Source organism: Euleptes europaea, chromosome 3, assembly GCF_029931775.1.
Source record: "Euleptes europaea isolate rEulEur1 chromosome 3, rEulEur1.hap1, whole genome shotgun sequence".
In the NCBI taxonomy this organism is placed as follows: domain Eukaryota; kingdom Metazoa; phylum Chordata; class Lepidosauria; order Squamata; family Sphaerodactylidae; genus Euleptes; species Euleptes europaea.
Window position 1 is genome coordinate 49,457,559 of NC_079314.1, and position 20,612 is coordinate 49,478,170.

General features: G+C 41.8%; 1 protein-coding gene across 2 annotated transcripts in view; it reads left to right on the forward strand.

The window, feature by feature from the left end:
• The window catches only part of GRAMD4 (GRAM domain containing 4), an 84,704-nt gene that overhangs the window by 51,893 nt on the left and 12,199 nt on the right, over positions 1-20,612 (forward strand). Inside the window, exons 5-13 of one of the 2 annotated variants that reach the window (XM_056846789.1) lie at positions 8,439-8,503; positions 10,174-10,306; positions 10,786-10,811; positions 13,886-13,977; positions 15,625-15,716; positions 16,776-16,824; positions 19,251-19,322; positions 19,886-19,929; positions 20,046-20,155. In XM_056846789.1, coding sequence (XP_056702767.1) covers positions 8,439-8,503; positions 10,174-10,306; positions 10,786-10,811; positions 13,886-13,977; positions 15,625-15,716; positions 16,776-16,824; positions 19,251-19,322; positions 19,886-19,929; positions 20,046-20,155 — 683 coding nt within the window. The remainder of the gene's footprint in view (positions 1-8,438; positions 8,504-10,173; positions 10,307-10,785; positions 10,812-13,885; positions 13,978-15,624; positions 15,717-16,775; positions 16,825-19,250; positions 19,323-19,885; positions 19,930-20,045; positions 20,156-20,612) is intronic. The other variant, XM_056846788.1, reaches the window with a different exon arrangement.

Genomic DNA, 20,612 nt, shown 5'->3' on the forward strand with positions numbered 1-20,612 from the left:
GAGCTGGAATGCATCATGTGAGCGATGTGTATCTTGTTTGTTTCATACTGACCTGCTCATCTACAAAAATGCCGCCCACCTCTTTCTTTTGATTAGTTATGCTTGGTGTGGCTCCAACCAAGTCTTAACACAAAATATATACGGCAAATTCATCCTTCAAGCACAGTCCACTGATGTCATTCCACTAGAGGGTGAATTTGGGTCATTATTGTTATAGGAAAAACCATAACATCAAAATGAGTAGTGTTGTAAGCAAAGCAAGCAGCGTTGTAAGACTGGTGGATCGATATTGAAGCATTGCAGCATTGAGAGGTTTTTTTTTGAGGTATCACCCCAGCTTTGCTGGCACAAGAAAATCAGCTTCTCATAATTGCATGATCACAGTGCTTGATCCCTCTGACTGGAGCGGTTGTGGTACTCGCAGCCCTTAGAAGTTGCTAAAGTATGTTTATGTGAAAAGGAGAAAAGATGGCAGTTTTTAAAAAGCCAGAGAAAGTGGGAAGTGGTCTTCCTTTTATTATTCTTCTATTTGTCTTTCTCAGAATCTCATATTTAATTCTAAAAACACCATGGTGTCAATTTTATAGGGCTTTCTACGAAGGTGCTGTGGGGATTGCTTAGCACTTAGTATAGCATCTGCTCCAGGAGGCACTTTGCCAGTGAAACAAATGTCTAAATGATTTGAAAGGATCTGAGCAACCATTTGTCTGGTATAAATTGCATTCTGTCGCTACTGAGTTTTACAGGCTGTGAGCTAGTTTTATCGTATAACAAAACTATAATTACTGGTAGCAATGCCTTATTAGCAAAGCAGAAATATGTACATGCATTTTTCGATTTCCATGGGGGACTGTATATTTCTGCATTGATTACCTGACTTGGGTCAACATGGTATCGATAAATCTCTTAGTATTTCATTCTCCCCCCTGTGTGCCATAGCTACAAGACACAATGAAATCCTTCAAGTTTCTTTAGAGATACCATACCTGTTCAAATAGGCCTGCCAGATACCTTCACACTATTTTCAGTTCCAAGTTAAAAAAAATTATTCTGATATTTAGCCTTCTGTCTTAATGTTGCAGCTTTTTATGTTTTCTGTGAACTTTTTAATACCCAACAGCTCTTATGCTTATAGTTACCAGTAAATGACTTGGCAGTGAAGGTGTGTGAAGGTTCTATAATCTTCTGAGTTTAATTAACTCCTTGAGTTGAATTATTTTGGAAAACAGATGTAGACTTTGAAAAATAATTGAGTAGATGCTGTTAAAGCATTTTCACCTCCCTTTCAAATAGGTGGGAACCTGTTTTCTAAACTGGAGTAAGACCTTAACTATACTGAAATGCAGTGCCAGACCCTAGTTAGGAGGAGGCATTGTTTGGTGGGTCAACTAATGATCTGATAATTTTTATACAAGAGCAATACACTATTAAAATATACAATTTGTGGCCAATTAGTATACATAAATTATTGTTTGCAATGGCAATGAAGTAATATATACAGTAATTTTGTTGGAAAAGGGCATCCGTGTGATGATTTACGTTTTTGGTCATTTACAGATATGTACCACACCACACAGCTGTATGGAATGGCTATAATTATCCTCACCTTAATTAAGCTTTTCTGTGATTACCAAGCTAGACAGCATTTCAAGCCAGCACAGGCAGTATTATCCTGTTGGTTAAATTCTTGAGTACTTTCTTTGTAGCTTAATTGTAATAGTAGTTTCAGCAATTTTTTTATATTTAATGATGACATTGTTTTTAGATGCTCCCCCCTGCTTTTAAAGTCCTAAAAAATTGAAGACGGGCAGAGCTCTGGTTTCTCAATACACATTTTGCAATTGTTGTTTTGGGGAGATAAAGCCCCCTTTTTTTTCCATCCAGCTGAGTCATAATTCATAGGGTTTTTGTAATTTATTACAGTATTATACAATGTAGTGTTGATTAGCTAGGCTCAAGAAGATTGCTGAAACAGGACAACATCTGGATTCCTGTCCTATCTACTGAATACATTATGTTTTTGTTACTGTATACATTATGTATGCAGTATGCTTTTTGTTACTGTAAACAACAATTGGTTAAAATTATTGTATGTATTACGTCATTGCCATTGCAAACAATAATTTATGTATACTAATTTGCCACGAATGGTGTATTTTTCATAGTGTATTGCTCTTTTGTATTTATCTTGCACATTGTGATCCCTTGTTTTTGTTGGATAATTTTTATGGCACATAGTTTTTGAAAATTATTATGTGCAACACTGTCCTCCATGTAGTGTTTGGCTCTCTTGCTGGTAGGGCCTGCATTGGGATATTGGCCCAATTTTCCTGACCTGACTGTAGAGAATTGCTGAAGTGACATGAAACACCCTGTGCCATCTCTAGGGTCTTTTGGAGAGTCCTTAGCCCAGCAGCCCAGGCATTATTTTGCAACCTGCTTTTTATGGGTGTTTGGTTGCTCCAGCTTTACCACTGTCACTGAATCTACCATAAAATACCAAAAATCAATCATTGCCACCCCATGAGGAGTTCAAGAGCAGCAGAACTCTTGCAGCTTCTGTGGATGTGATTTTCCAGCTTCCTGCTTTTTCCTAGTTGGTAATCAGGAAGCCTGTGTTTGACATGGCTGCAGAAGGAGCATTGTAAAAGGCAGTAGTCAGAATCAGTCTCTTTTATTCTCTGGCCTCCTGGTAGGAGAAGTGATGTGGAATCCAGAGCACTCCAGGCTAAAGGTTCATAAGAGAAGACTTGGGCATGTATTTGTAAGGTACTTGTTTGTGAAACCAACACATGGCAAATGTGCTTTTAAAATGGTTGTGTTGAGTATAGTATGCAGCAGGGCAAATCTCTGTTTTTTTCCAAGTCCATGGCATGTCTGCACTCTTGCCCCTTACTACTAGATGCACATGCATTTACAGTGTATTACATGCATTTAATATAATTTAGTATGTACCCATCTAATACATTTTTAACTCACACTTCTTCCAAGGTGGTATGTGCCTTTCTCATTTTTTCCACACAACCACATTGTGAGGTAGGTTAGGTTGAGAGAGAATGACTGGTGCAAGGTTGCCAAGGGAGCTTCATGAGGGTATGGAAATTTAAACCCGAGTCTCCCAGATCCTAGTCAAACACTCTAAACATTATGCCACACTGGCTGCCTATGATTGAGTCTTCCCTTTCCATGATACCTCCTTTTGCCTAATGTTTCGGTTATTTCAAAGCGTTCTTTGCCCATGTATACAAAGTTGGGAGAGCAGAGAAATGAGATCACAGAGCCTCCGTCCCCTCAGAAGCATCAGCAGAAGACCAAGTTGGCTTTATTTGTCAGTTATTTATAGCTTGACAAGTTTCATAAGCATTGATGTTCTATGAAGAATGGCTACTTTTGAATGGCTACAATTCTGTTCTGGAACAGAATGGTATCTTATATTCTCATAGTGAAGACAGCCAAAGTTTTGGATACTTAAGTCTAGTGACCAAAGCTGTGAATGGGCAAAACATAACTTTCTATAAACCTGAATATAGCCCCAGGTTTGCAGAACAATGTGATTTTTTAAAAAAAATCATTGGGGTGGTTTAAAAAATCTGAAAAAATAAAAGGAGTGGCTGTAGCTTTAAGCAATGGATTCCCTCAGTGGCTGTTGCTAGGCAACCACAGCATTCCAGGCTTCAGTTTCTGTAAGTGAAGGGCAGGAGGAGGAAGCAGGGTCCTTTCCAGGCAGGTTTTGGTTGCCAGCTCCAGGTTGGGAAATTCCTGGAGAATCTGAGGGGGGAAGGGTTTGGGGAGGGGAGAGCCCTCAGCCAAATATGCCATAAAGTCCACCCTATGGGTGTGCATTTGGCTAAAGCCAAACCGGGAAAAAAACCCAAAATACCTTCTTGGTATTTTTTTTTTTTAATCAGAAAAAATGGTGGCAATTAAAGGGAGCGGAAAAGCAAATCCAAATAATGCTGAAAAATAATGCTGCTTTGGCCCCACCACCATTTCCCCTCCCTCTCCCCCTCACTTACCTGCTGGCTTGAGTCCTTGCTGCCCCTGAAGTCCATGTGGATTTTGGAGATGGCAGTGGCAGCAAACTGAACACTGGGCTCGGCTAAGCCCAGCGTTCAGCTCTGCGCTGCGTATATTTCGGGTTTGGGTTAATAAACCCAATTTTTTATTATCCTAAGAAATCCAATATAAGTATTCAGCTTTTTTCAGATTTTTCAAAAAATTTCATTTTTCAAAAATTTATTAAGCCTGAACCCAAAAAATACTGAGAAAGGTGCACACAGCACAAGTCCACCCTCCAAATCAACCATTTTCTCCAGAGGGACAGATCCCTGTCATCTGGAGATCAGGTGTAATTCTAGGAGATCTCCAGGTCTCATTTAAAGGTTGGTAGCCCTTTGCCCGGAAGCAACCTCTGGGTGACTTGATACCACCCGACTTGCATGACTCAGCTAGGCCTGGCTGCTTGTTACTGTTCAATAGCAGCCCCCCTATAAAAGCCAGTGTAGTATAGTTGTTAGAACTTCAAAGTAAGTCTGGGAGACCCAGGTTTGAATTCCCATTTTGCTGTGGAAGCACAGTGGATGATATTGGACAGTCAGCCTAACCTAGTTCACAGGGCTGTTGTGTGGATAAAAAGGAGAAGAGAATAATGTAAGCTGCTTTGGTCCCCACTGTGAAGAAAGGTGGGGTAAAAATGAAGTACACAAATAATAAATGTAGGTGAAGATGGGAGGTAGATAAAAGATGGTTTCATGGATGGCTGAGGAGAAAATGAGCTAGCAGAAGGGAAAGAGGAAACAGTGTGGGGAGGGGGATAGAGAGGAAAGTGAGATGCCACCCCACAAGTCTTTGAGGGTCACATGCCATGCAGTTGTGCCTGGCCCAGTGTCCGGCATCACAAAACTGGGCCGCGGTTTTCCTAGGTAGAGGCTGGTGGTGGCAGAGAGAGGAAAAGCTTAAAACAGAGGGGCAGATAAGGTTGGCTGTTGGGGTGGGAAAGAGATAGGGATAGGAAATACCTGATTGGGGGAGGACCTGGGGAGAATGGGGTTTGAGGAGGGGGGATCCCACCGACTCCACCCTCCAAAGTAGTCATTTCCTCCATGAGAACTAGGGTTGTCAACCTCCAGGTGAAGGAGGAATTACTTAGAATTACAGCTGATCTCTAGATGACCAAGATCAGTTCTGGAGAAAGTGGCTGTGTTGGAGAATGGACTCTATGGCATTATACCCCGCTGAGGTTGCTTCTCTCCCCAAACCTCACCTCCCAAGGCTCCACCCCCAAATCTTCAGGAATTTCCCAACCTGTAGCTGGCAACCCTAAGGAGGGAAGGGAGCAGGAGATGGGGAGAGGCTATAGGGACTTTCAGGAAAGGGAAAGTGGCAGTAGTGGGGGAAGGGGAAATAAGATGCCTTCTGCTAGTCTTTGCGGGTTCCTATTTGTTCCACTCTATTCTGTTCTTGAATAGAACAGAATATATCTAATTAACATAATAATTTATTGGAATGTGTGAAGCACTACAGTTGAAACAAATGAGGGTTTTTTGGGGGGTTGGGGAAGAATGATGAGGGTATGTGTGTGTTTGTGATCTCTGCACTTATTAAGCAAAATTGCTTACACAGGGGTCAGCTATGCTGTGGTCTATGATAAGGTATACTAAGATTCCATCTCCCTCTCTCCATGGTGCTGCTGTTGCCCATATACTTGTAGAGAGACTTGGGGTCTGTGCACCTCAAGGCCTTCCCCTTGCATACACCCCTTCTAAGCCCATTGTCTTCTGGCCTATTAGCTTTCATTTTTGCCAGAATTATTCTCTCCAGTGATGTAAGGCAGAGTCCATATGGTTTTGTAGTTAGAGTGTCTTTGGGTTCAAATTGTTAGTCAGCTGTGAAGTTCTTAGAGTGATTCTGGGCCAGTCACTCTCTCGGCTGAACCTACCAAGCAAAGTTGGTATGAACATAACATGGAAGAAAGGAGAATGTTGTATGGTGCACAGAAATCCTTGGGGGAAGGTTGAGATTAAAATGATAGATAAATTGTGAAACATCCATTGAAAGTGTAAACAGCTTTTTTAAAAGGTACGGTAATAGGTCATCGTTGTTGGCTGTAACTACTTATTGTTGTTTTATAGTAAACAATTAGAGAATTCACTCCACCAGAAGACTTCTGTCAGAACCCTGGACATTGCTCTTGTTTTGGTCATAATAGTATTTAGTTACTTTGGTTACTTGTACAAGGCAAGTCCAAGTCTTTGGAGATAGGTGAAGTGGGTCTTTCTAACAAATTTAATAAAGCAAATTGCTGTGCTGTTCCAGCAAAGCACAGCACCCCAGGAAACCACACTAGAACTCTGGTACACTCTAAAGGCAGCTTGGGATCAGGTTTCCCTATCAACATGTGCTTCGTGGATGCCAGCTGTAAAAATAAAAATGCTTACTAATTCCTTGGCACTGACTCTTGGGTGTTTCTGTGGGTTGGTGTTGAATAGAAGTATGTAAACCTGTACTTTGATGCTGTGTGAAATTATATGTCGTTAACCATTCATGGCCAGCTCTGAATGACATTTTGTGCTACTTTAATTGCCATGCGACTAAATTTAAATGAGCCTGAACTAGGGTTACTGCCATCCTCAGCAGAAACAGCATTTTATCAATTAAGAACATTAAGATGTTAAAACAGGTCCAGGGTGATAAATTCAACTCTCCTCTTTTATATTGTCCTGCATGGTTTGGCTCAGTTCAGCATTGCTGTTAAAGTGCATGAACATCTCACCCACCCCACCCCACCCCCACACACCATGATAAGTCCCACGTTATCATTGTGAACGGATGGTATAACCTGTATCTAGCCCAAAGGGGAATTTCTGGTTTAAAGACTGTGCATCCAAGTGTGGTTATCGGGAGGCACTAATGGTGCAGTCCTAAGCAGAGTTCTACCCTTCAAACTCCATTTAGAGCTCCATTTAGGAATGTACTGTAAGTTTCCCTCAAGTCTAGGTGGACATTGTGAGGGAAACACATTGTCTGCATGCTTGCTGCTTGACCCAGCAAGCTTGGTGTTTGCTCTGTTTAAGTCCTTCACAATGCACATCCACAAACAGCAACACAAGAATGTATCAGAACAATGAAGGGTGTAGCAAAGAAATGAGATTTGTTCTCCTGCCTTTAGGAAAGAAATGGGTTGAACTGTAGGTGTGGAGCACTGGTGTGGGCAGGCACAGCTGGCAAGCTCGTTTCTTTCCTAATGCCGGGAGAACTAACCTTGTCATTTGAGAGAGGTGTAAAACTCCAGTCGACTTTAAAACCACTTGTAGTTGTAGGAACAAAAGTAGGCCACTGAGTTGAAACACCTTCTTGTTGCTGAAGAAGAAAATATTTCTCTTCAGCTGTGCTATCTACTGCTAGAAATGCCTTCTGGTTCAAGAATGTTACCTGTTGGATGGCTGCAAGGCATAGACATTTGACCAGCTTCTTGAACATGTATGTGAAAATAGTTAATAGTACAGAGGGTGCTACTAAACCAGAACTGCATTTGGCATAGGAATCGACTGGCCCTGAAAAAAGAAGAAGCATGTTGCAGAAAACTCATTGTTTCAAGAAGATAAGCAATGCGACAGGATTTGTTTTCTTTGCCCAGAATCAATTGCAGTGGCTGTGGGGACACACTTATACACAACCTCACTACCAAAAATGAAATCTAACAACTGCTCACTATTTTTAATGCTTCCCGCTGCTATCTTGTTTCTCCTGCTCGTGTGGTTTGAGAGAAGAGCAGGCTCTCTCTCTCTCTCTCTCTCTCTCTCTCTCTCTCTCTCTCTCTCTCTCCCTCTCCCTCTCCCTCTCCCTCTCCCTCTCCTCCCTCCTGCTGAACTGTAACCTTTGCTCATGTCTGTTCTCTTTCCCTAGTGGATTTTCCCCTCTTTGTGAGGGAGTCATAGTAGTTTGCTTTTGCACTCTCAGCATAGTCATGCATGCCTAACTTTGTGTTCCCAGATTGAGAAATTCCTGCCTGCAGTAGTTGAATGGGTAAAACTATATCCAGCAGCTCAGCTGGCACTTGTTGAGAGAGGTCTCTGTCTGCCAGAACACCCTGGAGAACCGCTGCTGGATCTGTATGGACATTCCTTGGCTAGAGATGGACTGATGCTAGTCTACAAGCCAGTTACTGGTCTGGGGCAACTTGCATATCTACAGCATTGAAAATGTTGACAAATATAATTCAGCAGCTAAAGCAAACTTGGTCTGCGTCCTTTGGGCTCAGTTAAAATAATTCTTCAGTTGTCATGAAGAAACAAACATGTTCTTTATCTGTCTACCTTTCTTGTTTCCAGGGATTGAAAAACTAACAAAGCATTTCTTTTCAAGCAAGCGAGTAAAAGTATGCCTATGCTTTGTTCAAAGGATACAGCTTATTCTATTTTTTTTAATTTTTGTTTTAGAACAGAAGAGCCACCACCTCCTCCTCAGCTGCCTGCGAAAGCACAGACACAAGCCAATGGAACAGGTAAGGGGACCTGATGAACTCATGGAATGATTTTGTTCAAGTTTTCTCCTCACTGAAAAAACAGGGGTGGAATACTCATCAACTAGTGAGTGAGCCAAAGTGGCTTTCAGCAGACAAGCAAATTGTCTCATTAGTCAGATGTGGTATGACGAAAGGCCTCATATTGAAAATGTTCTCCACTGACCTATTTCTGTGAATGTTTGGTATCTAGAGCTCCAAAAAGGTGTCCCCAAAAGTAGATCCTGGATTGCCCCCAGGAACGTGGTGGTTGTTTTTGTTGGGCAACACTAGACTCCTTACAATAACTCATCCTTGTCTTAAAAGTGGGGGGGGGGCAGAGATCACCCTTCTGGGTGCTGCCCATATTCCAAATGCTGGTCAGTCTTCCTGATAATCTACCTCTGTAAGGATTTATGGATTTATGTTTTGCCTGAAACAGAGCTGTTGGGGGAAACTGCTTATAAGACTCCTACGTCTCACTCATCCTATGTGAGTGAGCTATTTACATTCCTGCCTTGTGATCGTTGTATGCACTTTTCTCCCTTTTCGTATTTTGGTCATTGTTTTGTTTTTCTCTCACATGAGCCACAGTGCAAAGAGGATTAAACTCCAGTCTTGTGATTGCTGTGGGGACTTCTCTCCCTATTTATATCTGCCCCCATTTTTGTACTTAAAAACTTGCTGTCTAGGAGCTACTCTTTTGTTAAACATTGGATACATAAGCCTTTAAGAAGTCATATGCTCTCACTGCTTCTAGAGCAAAGATAATGATTCCACCTGCCCTCTGGGCCCAGTAAAATGAAATCTGAAAGTTAAAATAAATGTATTTATTTTCCCATAGGTCTGATACCTTTAGAACATAGTTAGGCATAATGGTGGTAGAAATGTTGGTAAAATAGTAGTGGAATCTTGGTTTCTATGCTCATCTTTTTTTGGGGGGGGGGGGTTCAATTCATACATAATGCCAAACCATAGTTTGTGCTAACCATCATTTAGAAATGAGCCTATGTCTTGAGTTTTGGAAACAGCGAAACTGTAGTCTGCTTAAGTTATTCCAACATGTGTATATATAATTATGGTAGCAGAAAACAGTTCTAAGTTGTCATTGTCCTAATGCTGTGAAGGGAAGTATGTATCTCACTTTGCATTTGATCCTCTACTTATCATGGAAAACATTTAGGTCATTGATTGGGTTGGAGTGGGTATATTCCACTTATCCTGGTCTTGGAAATCTTGGAAGGGCCAAGCATTGATGGTCTAGCAAGATGTAAGGATCTGAGGCAACTGGAGCACAGTCACCATCATCATCAGTTGCTGAGTTCTTTTCAGAATACTAAATCACAGTGCTGGTTGCTAATTGAAAGGTTGCTTGTGACCTCCTACTGCTAGTCTCCAGGTGAGACTCTGGAATTCACGGATTGGTAGGTAACAATTTGCATGTTAATGCAGTCAGGTGTGGGCGTGCTTTCTTATGATAGATCCTGTGACCAGACTCTTTCGTCTCAGGAAATGTTCATTCTCCAAAGTATTGTGCCTGTACTTATAGCTCAGTCTGTACAGTTTCTCTTGCCACCGGAGAATCCTGCCTGCACTTTAAAATTGTACACATGTGCTGTTACAGTAAGCCAGTCTTTAGAGGCAATCAAAGCATTATGTGTTTTGATCATTAGATAAACGTAGCCACATGATGTGTTCGAGAGTTCAGAAGTGGGTTTATGACAAATTTGGGGAATACATCGAAGACTTCAGATTTCAACCAGAAGAAAACACCGTAGAAACGGAAGAGCCGCTTAGTGCTAGAAGGTAAATCCTGTTGGAAGATCCATTTTTGTTACCTAATACTAAAAAAAATTGCTAATAATAGTTGTTTGTGTGAATAAGGTTGTGTTGAGATTTTCTAATTATGCTTCTCTGAATGGAAAAATTGTGCAATGTGTGGAATAAAATGAAATATAATGCATGTTTATAAGCATGATAGAAGTACTGAAGTACTGGCCGTAAGATGCAAAATCACTAGCCTGTAAACTTAGTCCCTAGTTTATGTGCCATACGTACAACTCGCCCTTAGTGCTTTATTAAGCTTATTTTTGTCAGTGTACAACTAAGTCCTATGCCTGATTCACTACTGGTAGCTGTGCATAGGACAATTTCATACTCTTTGTTTGCTGGCATATGGCACATGCTGTTAAAGAACCAAGTCTGTGCCAGATACATCATAGGAAACATAAGAGTGTTGATTCTTCCAAGAAGCAAATTAATATTTCTCACCACTTATTTTACAGACTTACTGAAAATATGAGACGATTAAGTAAGTATTCAACACTGCAATTATATTTATGCAATGTTAGGGGCATTTTGTTTCAGCTTCTGATTTTTATGTAATATAAGAAAAGAACAGTGTGACATTTAAGTGCACCTCATAAACAATAGAATCCATACAAATTTCTTAGCTTACTGACAAGAGACAGAATGTAGAATGATGTGAGCATGGGCGATAAACTGAACCTTATGCATCCAATATTTTAGAAATCTAAAATGGAATAAGGTGGCAACAATGAGACATTAAATTTTTGCACTAGCAAATATGTTGCGTGTTATGAGTTAACTAGCTCCAGTTTAACATAACTTTCTAGTTTCATCTCCTTCCCCTCTTAAAATAAGCTTACATTGTCCTAATAGTATTGATATGCTGCACTAAGCAGCGATAGATACTTACCGAATATACCCATGTATAAGCCGACCCGCGTATAAGCCGAGGTGCCTAATTTCTCCCCAAAAATGGGGAAAAATTAGGCACCCGCGTATAAGCCGAGGGTCGGCTTATAACCCCTCCCCCCCCCCGCAGGCTTACCTGACAGGGCTCTCGGCGAAGGCGGTGGTGGTCCCCCGGCCGGGGGAAGCCTGCTGCTGGGCGCGCCCGGCTCCCCCCGCCCTGGAAGCCTCCTGCGGGGGGCCCGCCGCCGCCACCACCGCCTTCGCCGGGAGCCCTGTCAGGTAAGCCTGCGGGGGGGGGAGGGGTTATAAGCCGACCCTCGGCTTATACACGGGTGCCTAATTTTCCCCCATTTTTGGGCTGAAAAACTTTGCTTATACTCGAGTATATACGGTAAACATGCTTATTTCAAATGTTTACTGTCATTGGAACTTCCTGGAAGCTACAATGAATTCTATGAATAGAAACTCTATAGAGGCAACTAAGTTCTGAAGTTGTTTTTGAAGCAAGTAGGGGGCATACCTCAGAGGTGGAACATCTACTTGGCCTGCAAAAGATCCCAGGTTCTATCCCCGGCATTTCCAGTTAGAAGGACCAGGCTGCTGGTGATGTGGAAAAAATCTACCTGAGCCCCTGAAGAGCTGCTACCAGTCTGCATAGCCAATACTGATCTTGATAGACCAATGCTCTGATTCATTATAAGGCAGCTTCATGTGTACTGGGAAATCCAGCAGTATCTATGAAACTGCCGTGTCATTCCCTCTTGTTTTACAGAATCATTCGCAAACAACACATCCATACATTGACTCACCATGCAGGGAGGGAGAACAGGCACAAGTGTGCTGGTCCAACCCCCATCTCCACATGATTGTTGAGTTGTTTGCACAATGCAAATGCTTGGAGGAGGTGCCCACACATACCCATCCTTCCTGTGATCAGCGGGGGTGTGCACACAGGCACTTCCTCTGCATGTTCACATCATGCAAACAACTCAGCAGTTGTGGGGAGGGGCCAGCACATTCATGCCTGCTATCCATCCCTGAATGGTAGCTTAGTGTGCAGATATGTTGTCTGCACAGGACTAGAGTTTGATCACTCCTAAAACTGAAGCCAAGAGAGATTAGCAGTGCTTCTGCTGTATTATGGGAAGAGAGGAACAAGTAGTAGAGGTAATAAATTGTTGGCTCACGCAGATGAAGATTCCAACTCGTTTTATGGCCCTCTGCAGCGAAAGAGCGGGAAAACTAGAGTGTGCCATTCATGCTTTCAGCATCCAAACTAGGTCAATGATTAAACAAAAGTATTTGATTTAATCCAAATAACCACATACTGTTTCCTTGCCAAGTCAAGGAAAAGAATCAGAAAGAGCAATTACACTGGTTTCCCCTGTAATTATAAAGCTCTGAGAGTGCAGTGGGGGAAGCCAATCTTAGGAACCGCGGTGCAATTGCAGCTTTAAAAAATCCAGCAAATGTCAAAAATACCATAAAAATCACGGATGCTCTCCTAAACTAAAGGGTGTGTAATGTAGAAACTAATTAAGAATTTACTGAATATGTTGGCAGTCAAGTGACCATTCAAAACTGCCCCCCATGGATGCCTCTGTTCTGATGTTTCTTGCTTCCCAAACATGATCTTACCCTTGCATATCTTTTCAACATTCTGTCGCACTGAAATGTTTCCCGCCCTTAAATGTTTCCCAGTTGGAGCTGCTTAATGTTAATCTGAAAAGGTACTGGACCCTTGCCGGACATCTTGCGCCATAAGAATACAGGCGGTGTCCCTGTTTATTCTCTCTCTTTGAATGTGAGCACATTCACTCCCACCCAGCTCTGGAATTGTATTGGTGCTTTGGGTGACATAGCTTCATGTCCTGTCTCTTCCTTCCACTAAGCCCATTGCAACGAATCTCTGATTTAGGATGAGCTTACACTTTGAAATGCCATAACAGAACTTTCATGTCATCTCCAGCACAGTGGTTTCAGTGGGGACTGTTTGGTTATTCAAGAGATGCAAATGCCTTAACTGTTGTGTCAAGTGTCATATAGTTTGACCCTGAGGTGAGTCAGGGAAGGCCCAACCTGACTTGCTCTCATATTTGCTCTTAGGAAACCAATATTCCCAAGGGCGCTGGGGCATGATTTGGCTCAAGAATACAGTGTGGGAGGGGCTTCACGCCATCTTACTAAGCCAAAATAGCCACAGGGGGTCCAGTTTGCCCCACTTGCTTGGGAATATTAGTTCCTCAATGGCACTTACGATTGCGAGTCAGGTTTGGGCTCCTGTGAAACGTATTGTCTTATTTTGGCCCTTAGTCTCCTGAAGTTCTGGAAGTCCTTTGCAGTGCAGTCCTATGCAGAGTTATAGCTTTTTAATCCCATTAACTTCAGTGGACTTAGAAACGGTGTAACTCTGTTTAAGACTGCACTGTTGGAGCCCCAGTAAAGAATAATAGGAGGTTGTGTTTTGGGGTGTTACGCACTTGGCTTATATTTGAAATTGTCATTCTTTTTCAGTTCTTACAACTTTGATGTGTCATGTTATGTTAAAAGAAAGGGGTGGTAAAGAAAGAAAACAAGTTTTATACCTCAAAGAGAAAAAAAAAACTTGTGGTGATGCATTATTTAAAACCTTACTAAATAACATGGTTTTTTATTCTTTCTATGTAGAGAGAGGTGCCAAACCTGTTACGAATTTCGTGAAGAATCTTTCTGCCTTATCGGACTGGTATTCTGTCTACACTTCTGCTATTGCCTTTATTGTAAGTTGTTCTTTTCTGGTCAGGTGAATTAGTGTGTGCTGTGATTTTTGTTCGAAGTAGAAGAAAGCATTACAGAAATTTTCCACAGTTCCAATACCATGTGGGACTGCACAGAAGCCATGAAGATGACAACAGGGTTACACTTACCTGTAACTTGTTCATCAGATGCTTTTTCTGTGCGGGATCTCATCCCTCCCTCCTTTCCTCACTGTGGGATCCTCTGCTATGTGATTCCTTCTCCATGGCAGTGAAGGGAGGACTGAGGGAAGGGCGCTCTCCCCGTCTCTGTCATGTGCTGAGTTGGGCGGGAAAACACCGGTGCACGCTGTAAGGGAGGGGGAGCGCTCCTGAAGCCTTAGAAAGAGCTAGAAATCGTGAGAATTTTCTTCTTTGTGGCTGGCCTGCGCATGTGCGGTCCTATGTGTGCCTTCACAGAAGATCAGTTGATGAACAACAGTTACAGTTAAGTGCAACCCTGTTTTTCAGGCGTTGTTCAGTGAAAAGTATGAGTCTGTGGTCCTGTGTCTGCCACAGAGCTCAACATGCGTGTGCTGAGGCTAGAGAAGCAACAAAATCCCGCCCCCCCCCCAAAAAAACCTGGATATTTACTTCTTTACCATTCTCTTTTCAAGAGGAATCTTGGGACTGGAGAAAAATTCTGAATGTTACCCCTGTGACTTCTACTCCTACAGGTGGGGCTCATCTGGCCACCTGGTCACGATTTTTATGGGAATATCCTTAATTAAATAAATTAAAAATCTGTCAGTTCATTTTATCCCACCCTTGCTTGCTCTCAGGAGCTCAGGGAGGTGTCTACAGTTTTCTCTGCCTACATTTTATCCTGTTAGATAGGTTGGGCTGTGTGAGTGAATGGTCCAAACTCACCAAAGCAAGCTTCATAGCTGAATGAGGATTTGAACCCCCCCTATCCTAGTCCCATTTCAAACTACTATTTCATTCTCAGTGCAATATCCATGTCCTTGTTCGTTTTGCAGTTTGCATAGAGTATTGACTGTTGAAAGACAGAAACCATCCTTAAGACCATCTTCCAGTCATGTGGAAGAAACATTAATCCCTATGACATCAGGGAAGGAGGTGACTGGTTAGAAAAATTTTATGCGACCTTTGTTCCACTCAGAGTTGAACAGGATGCAACAGAGTGGGGAAATCGACATAGGACTGCCGTTTTTGGACAGCTCCATGAGCTCTGTAATGCACAATTCCATCCATCTGAATGTTACAGGAGGATGAATGGCAACCACATGAATTATCCAGTCATCAAATATGACAGGGTTTCTTTGGTGGTATTTTTTCTGTGTCAGATTTCAGGTATTAGTACCCTGCCAGGATTGCTTTGTCTTCCTGTGTCACAGAGTTGAATGAATATAATATTTTCCTTTCTCAGCAGTATATTTCCATTGATTATTGGTTTATAGAACTGAAGCATAGAATTTTGTAACATATCAGAAAAATGTTGACAATGTGATAACAGAGTAAAGGTTCAAATGTTTTAGGAATGTCTGCTCATTAGGAATAGTGGCTTCTTATCAGTCGGTGTTCATGCCTCAAAATGTGATGGTTTTTGGTATGTTTATTGCACAAAAACATAATTCTTTAATTTTGTATTGTTTCTTTTTTTTAATCTAGATCTACATGAATGCTGTATGGCATGGCTGGGCCATTCCTATGTTCTTATTTTTAGCAATTTTGAGGTTATCCCTAAATTACCTCATAGCTAGGTAATCTCTTTGCTTTATATTATATTGAAGTAAGAGTTTATAACTTACTGTTGCATAAGAACGCTTGTTTTGCATAAACTGTGGATTCCATGCTCTGCTCTTCCAACAAAAGGTTAACTTTTAAACTGTTAAGTATCTAGAAATTAGGATGGTTTAGGAGGTATTGGCTCGCCATTTAAAGTAGACAGCAAAACACCAAGGTTGGGTTTTGGCCCTGGCTTGCTATCCAGTATGTCTTATTCTTGTCCGTTTTAATAAAAAAATGTAATCATTGGAGTAAGCTCTTCAATTGTCATTGTCTTTAGCATTTTGCAAGCATCCTTGCTAATGGAAAAGTCATGTTAGTTCTGACTGTTTTTATTGTAGTGATATAACTGCTTTTTTCCTCATGAAGAGTTATACACTAATATTCAGACTATCTTCCAGGCATGCTGTGTTGATTGCAAAGTTCTCCCAGCTCTGTTCACTGAATGTTATGCTCACTATTCCTTTGCCTTTATTGAAATTTTACAGCTCAAATTTTGTCAACAACTACATTTTTGGAGTTGCTGGCTCCAAAGAAGCTTCATTTGCTCGCTGCGGTCATGAAATTTGATCAAGACATTGCCATTTTCATGATAAAAAGCTGTACCATGATAAAATGCCTTAATTATAAAGATCCAGGCAGCAATCTGCACAGAACGAATGTTGTTTGTGTAGAAACACTGGGAAGCCATAATTATGGCTTATTGTCAGCAAAGGGATTGATGAGCATGTGTTTTCTGAAATGCACTGAATGATACATTTACACAGTTCATGTAGTTATTCCTTGGTCAAGAACAAACATACAAATTATTTACTTTAAACTTGTGATTTACTGCAGCCTTTTGAATATTCAGAACTGTATGGTTTCATAAGGCGTGAGCTGACTTTGAAACTGTAGCCGGCTTGGGTGGGGAGGATACAAAAATAGACTGGAGAGATGTTTGCTACCTACGCTAGTTGCTTTTTTAAAAAATTGCTTATTATCTGTTCTTATGGAGCCATATGGAAAAGATTAAAAATAATCTTTTTTTTTAGGGGGTGGAGAATACAGTGGAGTATTGTGCCTGAAGTTTCTGAGCCCATTGTAAGTTTAAGTAATTTATGATAACTTGGGGAATGTTTGATAAGCACTTGAAAATATCTTAGAACCACATATTAATGATGTGGATTTTCCTTCCTCTAATCCACTTGGCTACTTTTTATGATCACAATTAAAAAAAAACTTTCATGCTTTTTACTGAAAACCTCAATCTTGAACATAATAGCACATTATAGAGGGCTTAGGTTTATTTATTTACAAAATATGTGTCCTGCCTTTCCACCCAATCAGGGCCACCAAGGCAGCTAACAGTAAAAAACAGAACGTTATAAAGGTAAAAACCAATGTTGAAATACACCTCTAAAACACAAAGATAGCCATTAAAACATTTTCCACTTCTTTGCTCCGGCATTTCCCAAACCTGGCTCAAAATTATCTTTTTGGAATGATCACAGTCAAAGCATGTTTGCATGCCAGATGGACAAAATGATGTGCCTTTTGGAAGTCCAGTCCACATCAGCACCATTTTTCCTTGTCCTGACAATTAATAAGTTTGCTAACTAAGGGAATCAAAACATTTCTCACCTTTGCCATACTACTGTGGCAAAGCAATGCTTCATAGTCTGAAGGATTTTTCTGAACCGCTTATATATTTTTCTTTTTGCACATGAATCAAGAATACATTAAATATTTTAAATTTGAGGCAGTGCTTTGTTTAAGGGTGGCTTATTAGAAGAATTAGTAGGCATGAGATTTATTTAGTCAGGCTTACGGAGAAGACAACTTGATGCTGGTAACTTGCATCTGGTGCTCAGGAATTAAGGCTGCATTCATATATTGTGAAATATTGTGCTATTGTATAATTACAGCAGTAGTTTGCAACTGGATCAACTTGTGCACACAAGAATATCCAGTTGCAAATGATTCCTGTACTGCAGCAGTAGTACAATATCCAGTGATGTGTGGCTGTGTCCTAAATTTAGGAGTATACTGTGTTTGACCACAGTAACTTACATAGTAGATTTCCCCCTGTTAACTGTTCTCACAATATGTGGCCCATTTGTTCACAGAAGGGTCTCTTTGGCGGTCCTTTATGATGGGCATTTAAGCTGGCCAATTGCACTGTTGGGCTTTTTCCATGATTGGCCTGTCTGTATGAAACAATGTACTAGACCAGGGGTCGGCAAACTCATTAGTCAAAAGAGCCAAATATCAACAGTGCAACGATTGAGATTTCTTTTGAGAGCCAAATTTCTTAAACTATATAGGTAGGTACACTGTTTATTAACTTAATAAACTGTAATTAAAGTTTTAAGTCTTAATTAAACTATAGGTACACTGCATAAAACTTGATATTATACTTAATAGTGATCTTATTTATTGATAAAAATTAAATTCTAAGTCCCTGCCATTTCCCCCTCCCCGTCCGGAGTCCTCGTCTGGAGGCCTGGTCTACCGCCATAAAAGCCTATTGGTAGACCTGGCCTCCGGCTGAGTCTCATTGGGAGGCCAGGTCTACCCATTGGCTTTCTTGGCAGTAGACCTGGCCTCCGGAGGCCCATAGAAGCCAATGGGTAGACCTGGCCTCTGAAGGACTTTTCCCCCTCCTCGGAGTCCAGGTCTACCACCAAGAAAGCCAGTGGGTAGACATGGCATCCCAATGGGACTCAGCCAGAGGCCAGGTCTACCAAAGGAAGCCCGCCCCGCCCAACAGCTGATAGGCGGGGGGGGGGCAGGAACCACCGAGCCACCCGCCCAGCAATCACGTGGCTAGAGGGGAGGGGAGGCTTTAGCCTCCCAACCATTGAGGGCAAGAGAAATGGGGACCTGGCCATTCTCCCGGGGGGGGGGGGGAGAGACAGCGCGCCCGCTCGCCTGCTCTCTCGCACTCGCTCTCTCGCTCTCTCAGGCGTGCCGGCTCCGCAGCCCGGCTGCCGGCGCGAGCGGGCGCGAGAGCAGGGGCTCCGAACCAAGTTCGGAGAGCCGCACTCAATGGGCCAAAGAGCCACATGCGGCTCGGGAGCCGCAGTTTGCAGACCCCTGTACTAGACCGTGGCTGCAATCCTAAGAACACTGAAAAAAAAAAGAGATTTACTTCTGAATAGACCTGCTTAGAGTTCTGCCTCTGTCAGCCAAGTTCTGACCTTCCTGGCATTCCAGGAACTCTGTAAAACTAAAAAAAAAATATTGACCTTTTCACACAGTTCACCCAATGTTGCAGGCTGTACTATCTGACTTGGCTGTTTTACGGTATCTGTTATGTTTTGTCTGTTCTGTGATGCTTCTGTTACTTAAGTTGTTGTGATAGAGTACTGTGGATTGATATTTGATGTATGCATTTTAGCTTTTGCAACCTGTCTTGAGCTCCCAATGGTAACTGAGGGGGAGTATAAGCCTTTTCAAAAAAATAAAGTGTAAAGGAAATGTCTATATCTGAAAAACTTAATTTCTGGCATCTGATCTTGTGACAGGAGCCTCCAAAGGAAGACCTCACAGTGTCAGAAAAGTTCCAGCTTGTTCTGGATGTGGCACAAAAAGCACAGGTACAATATTAAATGTTATGTTTTCCACATGAAAAAAAAGTAGCAGTTAGGGTTCCTCTCCCCCACCCCCCTGTTAAATCCATAGCCAAATCAAGAAAATCCCGACCACATTTCATTTTTTCAGTGGTTCAGTGCAGCCGTAACATTCCTGATTTCCTAACTATGGTTTGAGAGTTTGAGAATATGCTGTAGGGTCACATGTAATATAACTGAGATGAAGATTCTTTTCAGTTCTTCAGTGGTCAAGTTAAGGACAAAACAGGGACCGTCAAGGGTAGAGCATCTTCTTTGTACGCTGAAGGTCCTTGGTTCAGTCCCAGGCATCTCCCGTTAAAAGGATCAGGTAGTAGGTGGTGTGAAAGGTTTCTGCTTGGGAAAGAAAAAGCTGCTGCGAGTTGGAGTAGACTAGACTGGTCTTGGTTGACCCCGTGATCTGATGCAATATAATTCACCTTCACGTGTGTGAAAATTTCAGTGGTAATTTAATAAATAGGAACCCTATTCAGTTTAGATTACATAGAAACAACACATCTATCTTTCAAGTTATTATTTTCCGTTTTCAGAACCTGTTCGGCAAGATGTCAGACATACTGGAAAAAATTAAAAAGTAAGTATGTGTGTGTATATATTGTCTACGTATCAGAAGAGCATTTTATAACACTTGAATTGACAGAATATTAAATGCTATATAAAGTCTAATTTCTTCTGCTTTTCCCCCCCCAGCTTGTTTATGTGGGTCCAGCCAGAAACAACGCAGAAGCTATATATTGCCCTGTGGGCGGCTTTTATTGCATCCTGCTGTATTCCATATAGGATTATTGGGCTTGCAATGGGTAACGGTATTGTTTTTATGTAGCTTATAATTCTTGTTTCAAATGTTCGGAATCCAGATCTTGCTTGACTACAAGCACTGTTTTGTTACAAACAATTCTACTTGATGAACAAACAATTCTACTTGATTGAACAAATTCTCATCTAATGATTGGATTTGGCTGGAGAGTGTTATAATGTTCTCTAGGGACTGTCAGACCAATCCTGAAGGGGGAGGAGTACTTACAAGGCGTCTGGGGTGGGCCATGCCACCTCCTGAGCAGCTTGCAGCAGCATAGAAGGGTTAAAAAAGCGACACCCCCCCCAAGACCCATGAAATTTGCCCATATGTCAGGGGGTTTGTAGGTGTAACTCCGCACCTGCAGAAAGGGCTGACAGGGCTTAGGGAGATAACTAATGTCAGCTCACCCCCCAGGAACACCCACCTGGACACCGGTACAAGCATTTATGCCAGAAAAA